This window comes from Panthera onca, chromosome D3 (assembly GCF_046562875.1).
Source record: "Panthera onca isolate mPanOnc1 chromosome D3, mPanOnc1 haplotype 2, whole genome shotgun sequence".
NCBI lineage: Eukaryota > Metazoa > Chordata > Mammalia > Carnivora > Felidae > Panthera > Panthera onca.
In genome coordinates, this window is record NC_138350.1 from 12,405,247 (window position 1) to 12,414,559 (window position 9,313).

At 51.1% G+C, this 9,313-nt stretch overlaps 1 protein-coding gene across 1 annotated transcript in view; it reads left to right on the forward strand.

Annotated features, from left to right (window-relative positions):
• Nucleotides 1-8,926, forward strand: part of RNFT2 (ring finger protein, transmembrane 2) — a 71,535-nt gene extending 62,609 nt beyond the window's left edge. Inside the window, exon 11 of the mRNA XM_078435756.2 lies at nt 5,489-8,926. Coding sequence (XP_078291882.1) covers nt 5,489-5,623 — 135 coding nt within the window. The 3' untranslated portion in view covers nt 5,624-8,926. The remainder of the gene's footprint in view (nt 1-5,488) is intronic.
• The last annotated feature ends 387 nt before the right edge of the window (nt 8,927-9,313 follow it).

Below are 9,313 nucleotides of genomic sequence, written 5' to 3' on the forward strand. Positions count from 1 at the left end.
CCATGTCCTCTGTCACCCAGGAATGAAAATCCCTGCCCAGGGCGGCTTGCAGGCTCTTCAGTACAGTCAAGTAAGGTGACATGGATATCTGTGTGTGGGTTTTGAAAAGCACAGCGTCTCATGCTGATATTCGGTGTAAGTGTTTAATTCTCAATCTGGACAAAACTGGCTGGGTTTGTGTGATTAAGGAAGATCTGGGGGGTGGGGCGCCTGGGGGGCTCAGTGGGTTCAGCGTCCGACTCTTGGTTTTGGCTCAGGTCATGATCTCACCGTTGTGAGTCCGAAACTCCACATCAGGCTCTGCCCTGACAGCATGGAGCCTGTGTGGGATTTTCTTTCTCCTTCTCTCTCTGCCCCTCCCCAACCTCTCAAAAACAATAAAAATAAAAAAAGAGGATCTGTGATTAGGGGTGTGTGTGTGTGTGTGTGTGTGTGTGTGTGTCCCTGGTCTGGTAGTAACACCACTTTTGTAATGTCATTTTTCACAAATACTACAAACACCCCTTCCCACATTCTCCATGTGTGACCAGTATCTGTCCTAGAACGGAATGGGCATGAGTGTTTACTGTGGAGTCAGACATCTCTTGTATCAGTTATCCTTTGCTGAGTAACAAATTACCCCAAAACTTCACAGCTTAACGCAACAAGCATGTATCATCTTGTGGTCTCCACGAGTCAGGAATCCAGGCACAGCACAACTGGGTCCTCTGCTTCAGAGTCTCTCCCAGGCTGCGGTCAAGATACCAGCCAGGGTCACTGTCATCCTGTGGCTCCCCTGGGGAAGAATCGACTTCCAGGCTTAGAGTCACGCGGTGGTGGCTCGATTCCGTTCCTCCTGGGCTGTAGGGCCAAGGGCGTCAGTTGCTCTATGGCTCTCGTGGCCAGAAGCCACCCTGGCTTCCTTGTCTCACTGGCTTCATCAGAGTGAGCATGTGAAAAGCACGAGATAGAGGGCAAGCGAGATGGAAGGCACAGTCTTCTGTACCCTAATCTCAGAAGTGACATCCCATCATCTTTACAATACTCTGTTGGTCTGAAGGAAATCACTAAATACAGCCGCCCCCAAGGGGAGGGAACTGACTACACAGGTGTGAATCCCAGGAGGAGACGATCACTGGGAGTCATAATAGAAGTCAGCCTGCCGCACCCCTGAAGTTGAATCCAGCCTCACTGCTTAGCCGCCGTGTGCCCTTGGGCTGGTGGCTCTCCCTCTCTGAGTCTCATGGTCTGTGAGCTGTCAGGAGACAGTGTGTAAAGGACATTAGCAGTGCCCGGCAGGGCATTTGTGCTCAGTGAGGGACAGGGCCTGTGGTCGTTACCTGTACTCCTCACCTGAATACATCCACCTGGACTCGGCCTGGCTGCTTCCTTTGTTCGCAGCTCATGCTGAACATCAAGTGCTGGGCTAAGAGATGCCCGTCTCCCATCCAGAGCCTCCTCTGTCACATGGAGGTTAGCTGCTGTGGTTGTGGGAGCTCTTGACCCACGCGCTCACTTTACCCACCTCCGAGTCTTGGAGCAGGACTTGGGAAGTCTGGATGGAACTCAGGAGAAGGGGAGGGTGGCCCATCTGCCCCCACGGGCTCCAACAGCTAATGACCCAGCACCACCTGCCTTCCCCACTGACCGTAAACCCACCCAATCCTACACTCCCCAGCCCAGAAGGAGCCCCTCCTTCCCCTCCCTCTGCAGGGGCTCATCCTTCTCTCCAGATGCTGGAAGTGGGTCCAGGATTGTGACCTCCTCCAGCCAGTTCCCTGGATTAATGTGTGTTCTCTGCACCTCTTTATTTGGCAGTAGATTCCATCCTGCCTAATTCTTTGATGGAGAGACTGTGGGCTCCTGGAGGACAGGGACCAGGTCTTCACCATCCTGGTATCTCCAGAATCTCCCACCTGACCTACCTGGGAAGGCATTCCTTTGTCAGCTGTCTGTACAGAGTCCCTACTCTGTGTAGGCTTTAGGGCCGGGCAGTGGGAACACGAGAGTTGCCTCATGAAGTTTACCACCCAGAGGGCAGGGAAATTGGTAAATAAGCAGTTAGAAGAGTGGTTCTCAAAGTGTGACCCTGGTGTTCCCTTTCATCTTCTTGTGTTTTCAGTAGATCTTGGTTTCAATGTCTGCTACCCTGAATACAGCCAGATTTGACCCACAATGTACAGATCTCTTCGAGATCATCAGTGATTTTTAAGGCTGTAAAGGGGTCCTGAGACCAAAATGTTTGAGAATTACTGAATGACACGTGTGAGAGCCTCAGTGAACGTTTTTCTGAATGAAGGAATGAAAAGCTGCTCATTTCCTGTTCACCTGACCCGAGTCTTGAGCATCATGGGAACAGAGATCGTATCGCTTTGTTCTATGTAAGTGCCTCCTTTTCCTGGGGGACACAGAGAAGTCTCGTTCATTCGTGGAGCAGACCCGTACTAAGCATCTGCCACACGCTCAGAACCGTGTTGGAATCGTGGCCCCCTGCCCCTCCAGAAGCCCCTTAACCCAGTGAACAAGACAGAGGAGTTTGCAGATCCTTCCGGCGGCGTGAGTGTGATGCTGTGAGAGAGGTCTTCCCCAGAAGGGATCTGGAAGGGGAGGGCACAACAGCACTTAGATGTGTGCAGGAGATACAGTGAAGGGATGGGGGGACGGGGAACGGCACACAGGGGAGGTGTGACTGCTTGGGCTGAGTCTTCTGAAAGAAGTAAGCGTCCACCAGCCGATAAGGATGGAGAAGGGGCCTCCCAGACAGACATCACAGCTTGCCCAGAGGCTTAGCAGTACGGGTGAACTCTGCATTGCACGTCATCTGGTGTGTCCGTGACATTGGCTCCCTGGGGCTGGGGGTGATGAGGACGAAGGAGGGAAGGCACCATTATGGGGGGCCTTGACTGCCCTGGGTGGGAGTCTAGAGAAGCTGCTGGACCTGCTGACCCCTAGGTCCCACCCTTCTGACCATGTGGAGAGTCCAGGCACAGCCTTCAAGGCTCTGTGTGGCCTGCTCACCTCCTGTCACCCACTCCCCTACACCCTTCTGCCATAGCCACATTGGCTGTCCTTGAGGGCCTTCAGTGCCTTCCCATCCCAGGAGCTCCGTGAGGCTGTTTCCTTCACCAGGAATGTTCTATCCCCACCCCCCTCTCTTCACCCAGTCAACTCCTAAACATCCTTCAGGTCTTAACACAAGTGTGCCCACCTCCAGGAAGGCTTCCTGGGCTACCCCCTGGATCAGACCGGTCCCCATTGTATAGAGCATCGTAGAGCTCTCCTTTAGAGCACAGTTTACAATTAAGCACCCAAGAATGCTAGGTGCTAGGAATGGGTTTGCAAGAAGCTTAAGTCTGGTGTAGAGAGACAGATAATAAATAATAAACAGTTATAATGTAAGAATAACTATTACTATGTAATAGCCAACATTTATAGAACACTTACCATTTGTTAGGCATTGTTATAAGTGCCTTTTTTTTTTTTAAGTTTATTTGTTTTGAGAGAGAGAGCAAGCGGAGAGAGGGCAGAGAGAGAGAGAGAGAGTGAGAATCCCAAGCAGAGCCCCAACGCAGGGCTCGAAGCAGAGCTCAGACTCACAAACCATGAGATCATGACCTGAGCTGAGATCGAGTCAGATGCTTGGGGCACCTGGGTGGCTCAGTTGGTTAAGCATCTGATTTCTGCTCAGGCCACGATCTCGCGGTTTGTGAGTTCAAGCCCCGAGTCGGGCTCTGTGCTGACAGCTCAGAGCCTGGAGCCTGCTTTGGATTCTGTGTCTCCTCCTCTCTCTGTCCCTCGCATGCTCACGCTCTGTCTCTGTCTCTTGATAATAAATAAACGTTAAAAAAAAAAGAGAGAGTCAGATGCTCAAACAACTGAGCTACCCAGGCACCCCTCTAAGTGCCTTTTTAATTTAAAGTTTTTTAAATGTTTGTTTATTTTTGAGAGAGAGAGCAAGCACGTGGGTGAGTTGGGGAAGAGGCAGAGAGAGAGAGGGACAGAGGATCTGAAGAGAGCTCTGCATTGACAGAAGAGAGCCTGATGTGGGGCTTGAACTCATGAACCATGAGATCATGATCTGAGCCGGTCAGACGCTTAACCGACTGAGTCACTCAGGCGCCCCTAATTTAAATTTTTTAACTTTTTAAGAAGCACTGTATCTGGATTTTCATATTATCATTTTAAATTATCAATTTTATTTTGAAACATTTCAAACTATGGACCTGAAGGATATAATGGACAGCCGCCTTTTTAGCCTTCCTCTAGATTCACTAACCATTAACATTTTACCACATTTGCCTTGATGTAAATTTTTTTCCCCTTAACCAGTCGAGAATAATTTGGTGACATTTTGATTCTTCCTCCCCAAATATTTCAGTGTTCATCTTTGAAAAACAAGAACATTCTTTCTCATAACAGTAATTCCACCATCACACCCAGGAGATTTAAAATTGATGTAAAATATTATCTAATATATAGTATATATTCAGATTTCTCCAGTTGTCTTCAGACTCTCCTGCATAGCCATGATTTACCCCTCATCCAAGCTCCAATTGAGATATGTAGACTGCCTTCAATTGTTATGTCTGAGCATTTTTAATGTTAATCAGTCTTCCTATGAGTGGACTACTATTAGGCCCATTTTACAGATGAGGAAACTGAGGCAGTGGGAGGTTAATTCATTTGTCCAAGTTATATGGCCAGAAAGTGATGGAACTCAGTGATATTTCCAGTCTCCCTGCCTTTCTACTAACCCCTGAACTCTGTTCTCAACCCAGTGCCTAAAGGGATCTTCTAAAAATGCAAATCCTGGGGGCATCTGACTGGCTCAGTCAGTGGAGCGTGCGACTCTTGATCTCAGGGTTGTGGGTTTGAACCCCACGTTGGGTAGAGGTTACTTAAAAATAAAATCTTACAAAAAAAAAAAAAGATAAATCCTGCTCAGGTCACTCTTCTGCTCAAAGCCCTACCATGGCTCCCTATTTCTCTCTGAATAAAAGCAAAAGGCCTCATGATGCCCACAGAGCCCTGTGCATTTTGCATACCTTCCCCATAGCCTCTCTGACCTCATCTCTCCCTCCCACCCTCCACTCCCAGGCTCAGCAGCACAGCAGGCACTCCTGCCTCAGGAGTTTCTCTGCCATTTTCTCTGCCAATAGCACTCTTTTCCTAGAGATCCTCAGGGCTCAGTCTTCACCTTCCTTCAGGTTTCACCCAAACGTGGGTATTCAGTGAAGTTGTCTTGTGCCCGCCACGCTGAACACAGCAGCCCTCCCACGCGTTCTCTATCTCCTCCCCCTGGCCTTTTCATCTCAGCCCTTACCGCTGCCGTCCGCTACATTTTGGGGTTTCCTTTGGCCAGTTGTCTCCCTGACTAGAGTGCAAGCTCCATGGGGGCAGGAGTTGTCTGTTTTGTTCACTGCTGTGTCTCCAGCTCCTAGGACCGAGGCGGGCACACTGTGGACACTCAGTGAAGTGTCCCCAGTTGTACTGATCGCTGTCCCCGCAGCACGTGTTCTGTGAGGAGTGCCTCTGCCTCTGGCTGGACCGGGAGCGCACCTGCCCGCTCTGCCGCTCGGTTGCCGTGGATACCCTGCGCTGCTGGAAGGACGGGGCCACTGCAGCACACTTCCAAGTGTATTAGGGCGGAAGACTGAGGCACCCTGGGAGCTGACGGATGGCCAGCGTGATCGGGTCCGGCTCTGGGGACTTCCTGGAAAACAGGCCTCAAGCACTGACTATCCTGCCTCCTGCCTTTCTCCCCCTCTTCCCCCAGAGCCAGGCCCCTATCCTCCCGACCTCCACCTTCCTCTTCTGTTCTGCGGCTTAGCGCGGGCGTTCTTTCCTTCAACCCTCCTCGCTCAGACTTGGCCTCCTACCGGGAGGGTCTCCTGCCCCCTCCAAGTGAAGGGACCGGGGATAGACAGGTCCTGCCTGTTGTGATTCTAACTCATGGTGGCCTAACACCCGATGCTGCAAGCTGGAAGGGGCCTGGAGATCACTGCTTTCCCCCAGCACGGCTCAGGTCTGCCTGAGTCAGGGCGTCACTGTGGAGCGTTTCCCAAATGAGAACGCTGGGCCCCTTATACCTGCAATAGCTTAGTGTCCCAAGCACTTCGTGCGAGCTGAGCATCTGCTTGGAAGACCTCTTGGAATCGTCACAACAGCCCTGGGGTGGAGGTACTGTCGTTTCCTCTGTTTTACAGACAGGGAAACTGAGGCACAGAGCTCCACGTGGTAGCTTTCCCAGAGTCACCCAGCTAGCAATGGCGGACAGAGTTTCCAAACAGGCCTGTCTGGCTTGAGAGCCCACACTCTCAACCACCATATGCTCACCCGCTCAGACACGGCAGGCGTGGGGCCCAGCAGGCTTGGTGTGTGTTGGTTGGTTGGTTGGTTGGTTGGTTTTTTAAGCACCAGAGGTGATTTTGATTCCCATCAGTGGCCCAGGTGCATAGCACAGTGATCCGGGCCCCACTAAGGATGCCAACGGGGAGCACTGGCCCTGGAAATCTAGCTGTGGCCAAGTTCATGGAAAGAGTTGGTCTTTAAAATTGCTCATTTGCCGGGCTCCGGCTGGAACACTCAGTCACATTTGGGTATCAAGAATGGCCAGCTTTGGTCCCCATGCAGGTATCACGGGGTCTCTACACCTGTCTTCATGTCTCTCCTCCTCCTCCTGTTCTTGTCCTGCCCCTCACTTAAGTCTCCGCTTGTCAACAGCGCCCGTGGCCATTGTCTTCTCCCCCGGTAGCCTTGAGAACAAAATGAATGATCCATGTTACGGATTTTTCCACAAGCCAAGGTGGTGGCGTGGAGCACTGCAGCACTCGGTGCTTCTGGAACGTCTATACCAGAGCCACTAATCTCTGTAAGAGAACAGTTTCTCCACCTGCGAGACCCTCCCTGCTTTGAATCTGGAAGGGGATAGCACAGGTGATCACTTAGAAGCTACTGGAATCTCGCCTGCCCTACCCCTCTCCCCATTCTGTTCACTCGCCGTCAACCTCAGCACAATGGGCTGGTGCCAGTGGCGTTACAGAGAAATCAATCTTGTGGCTCGTGAGCAGATGAGCAACAAAGCCCCAAGCAGAAATGGTGGGAGACTTTGCTGCCACCTCGCCCTCGGCCAGTAATAACAAGCCCACCCCATCCCTGATAGTTGCAGGACATTTGCCCCCCGCGTGCTATCAAGCCAGGACCTTTTCCTGTGCCTGACATCCCTGGCTCTTCCCCGGGACCCAGCAAGACGTCCCTTCCAGGGCAGCGTGGCATCTTTCAAGCTCTGTTACTATGGCGATGGCGGCGCTGTTACAATCCCACTTGCCTGGATAATCAAGTCCGAAGGGGAAGCGGAGGGAAGTAGGGCCAGGGGGATGCGGCTGCTCTGCTCCCCCTACCTTCAGCAAGAGCCAGAGGGAAGCAACAGGAGCTTCTGCGACTGGTTTTTATCAGAAACATCACCCTGCCTGCAGATGCCATCAAAGAGACACAAGAGATTGGAGCTGGAGATTTATTAACAGGCCAGCTTGTGACAGAGCAGGCAGAGCAGAATTCTGATTCCAAACTCTGCGTGACTTTGGGAAGTCACTTCGCCCCCCAGTAGCCGTCTCCAGGATAAAGAAACCTCGTGCACTTTCTGCCACAGCCGGGGAAGCTAACAATGTAGAACACGGGTGGAGACGCCAATGGTTGTGTCCGTTATACTCATGCCACCAAAAAAAAGGAAAGAAAAGAAAGCCCCCCACATCTCTAAATATTCTCCAAATAATAAGCCATGTTTCTGACATTATAAACAGTGTCACTTGGGGATACCAGGGACAGGTGGGATGACTTCGTTTAGGATTTTACTTCTTCATTCCCTACCCTCTGGGGAAAAGTTCTGTTCTGGAGGTATTCTTTTTTTACTTTTCTTTTTTAATGTTTATTCATTTTTGAGAGACAGAGAGCAAGCGGGGGCAGGGCAGAGAGAGAGAGAGAGAGAGAGACACTGAATCCGAAGCAGGCTCCAGGCTCTGAGCTGTCTGCACAGAGCCCAACGTGGGGCTCGGACTCACAAATGGCGAGATCATGACCTGAGCCGGAGCTGAAGTCAGACGCTTAACTGACTGAGCCACCCAGGCGCCCTGGAGGTTTTCTTTTGGATGGGAGGATCTCACTTCTACCCTAAGGAGAAACAGCAGCCAGTGAGGAGTTGTCCAAACATCAGGCTGCCTATATTCCCCACTATGGGGTAAAAGCAGCCAAAAGTCGTTGTTGGGAAAGAACAGCTCCACTCTCCATGGCCCATCCTGGCTCTGCACTCATTGGTTAGAAGCAGGATTAACCGAGTAGCAGGTTGGGGTATCCTGCTTTTAATATTTTGTGACCCACTGACTGAGGTTTCTGACACTCTTGGAAATGGCCGTCTTAATGTAAAAGATCTTGAGCATAATGAATGTGAGAATAGGAAGGCGAGCTTTGGACCTGGATGTGACAGGCTCATTACCTTCATAACGGGAGAATGGGAGACATGCTTGGAGACACCGGGCGGCTAAGACTTGGGGTTGGAAAGAAGAAATGTAAAGCGAGTCCCAGAATCTCTTAATAATTTTGCTCTGGGCTGAACAGAGCCACCTTCGGTGTTTTTAATGTCCCCTTAAGTTCCCTTCCGCCAATAAATATCATCTGTCGATGAAACTTAGGTTCGTGGTCTTGAGTCTCCAGTTGCCTCTTGAACCCAGGTGGACTGTTTTGAGGAGAAATGGGGACAAGCAATTCATGCAGTGGGTGGTTGTCTGGATCTGTCCAAAGCAGATCCGTGGAGTTGCACGTGATTTATTAAGGACGCACTCTCAGGAGAAGCCAGTAAGGGAGGGGGAAGAAGCCAAACAAGAGGGTGGCTGTCAGAGAAGTCCCAGCTCAGGGTGGTCCCACAGAGTTCTGGAGAATTCAGCTATATTTCAGAGATTGTCCCACCCTGAGGTTTTTTCTGGCACACTGTCAATTCTTGGCTATGGGTTGTTGGCGGGGGTGGGGGTGGGGGGGACGCTTCTCAGGTACTTAAGCTCTCCATTGAGGAGGCCCCAAGCCCCTGAGGGTGTCAGGTGTCACAGAACACACAAAGGTGCAGGACAGGACACAGAACTGGGAGATCGGGTCAGGAGGGATCTGGACAGGGCACCCACAGGGCCCACCACAGTGGTTAACCAGAGGATGGACCCAGAACGCATGAGCTGATGATTCAAGAAGAGTTTGCCTGGATGCCAGCTTATGATGGATATTTAAAATGCAAATTAATAGCTTAACCGACTGAGCTGCCCAGGCACCCTGGAAATTAATAGCATTAGGTGAC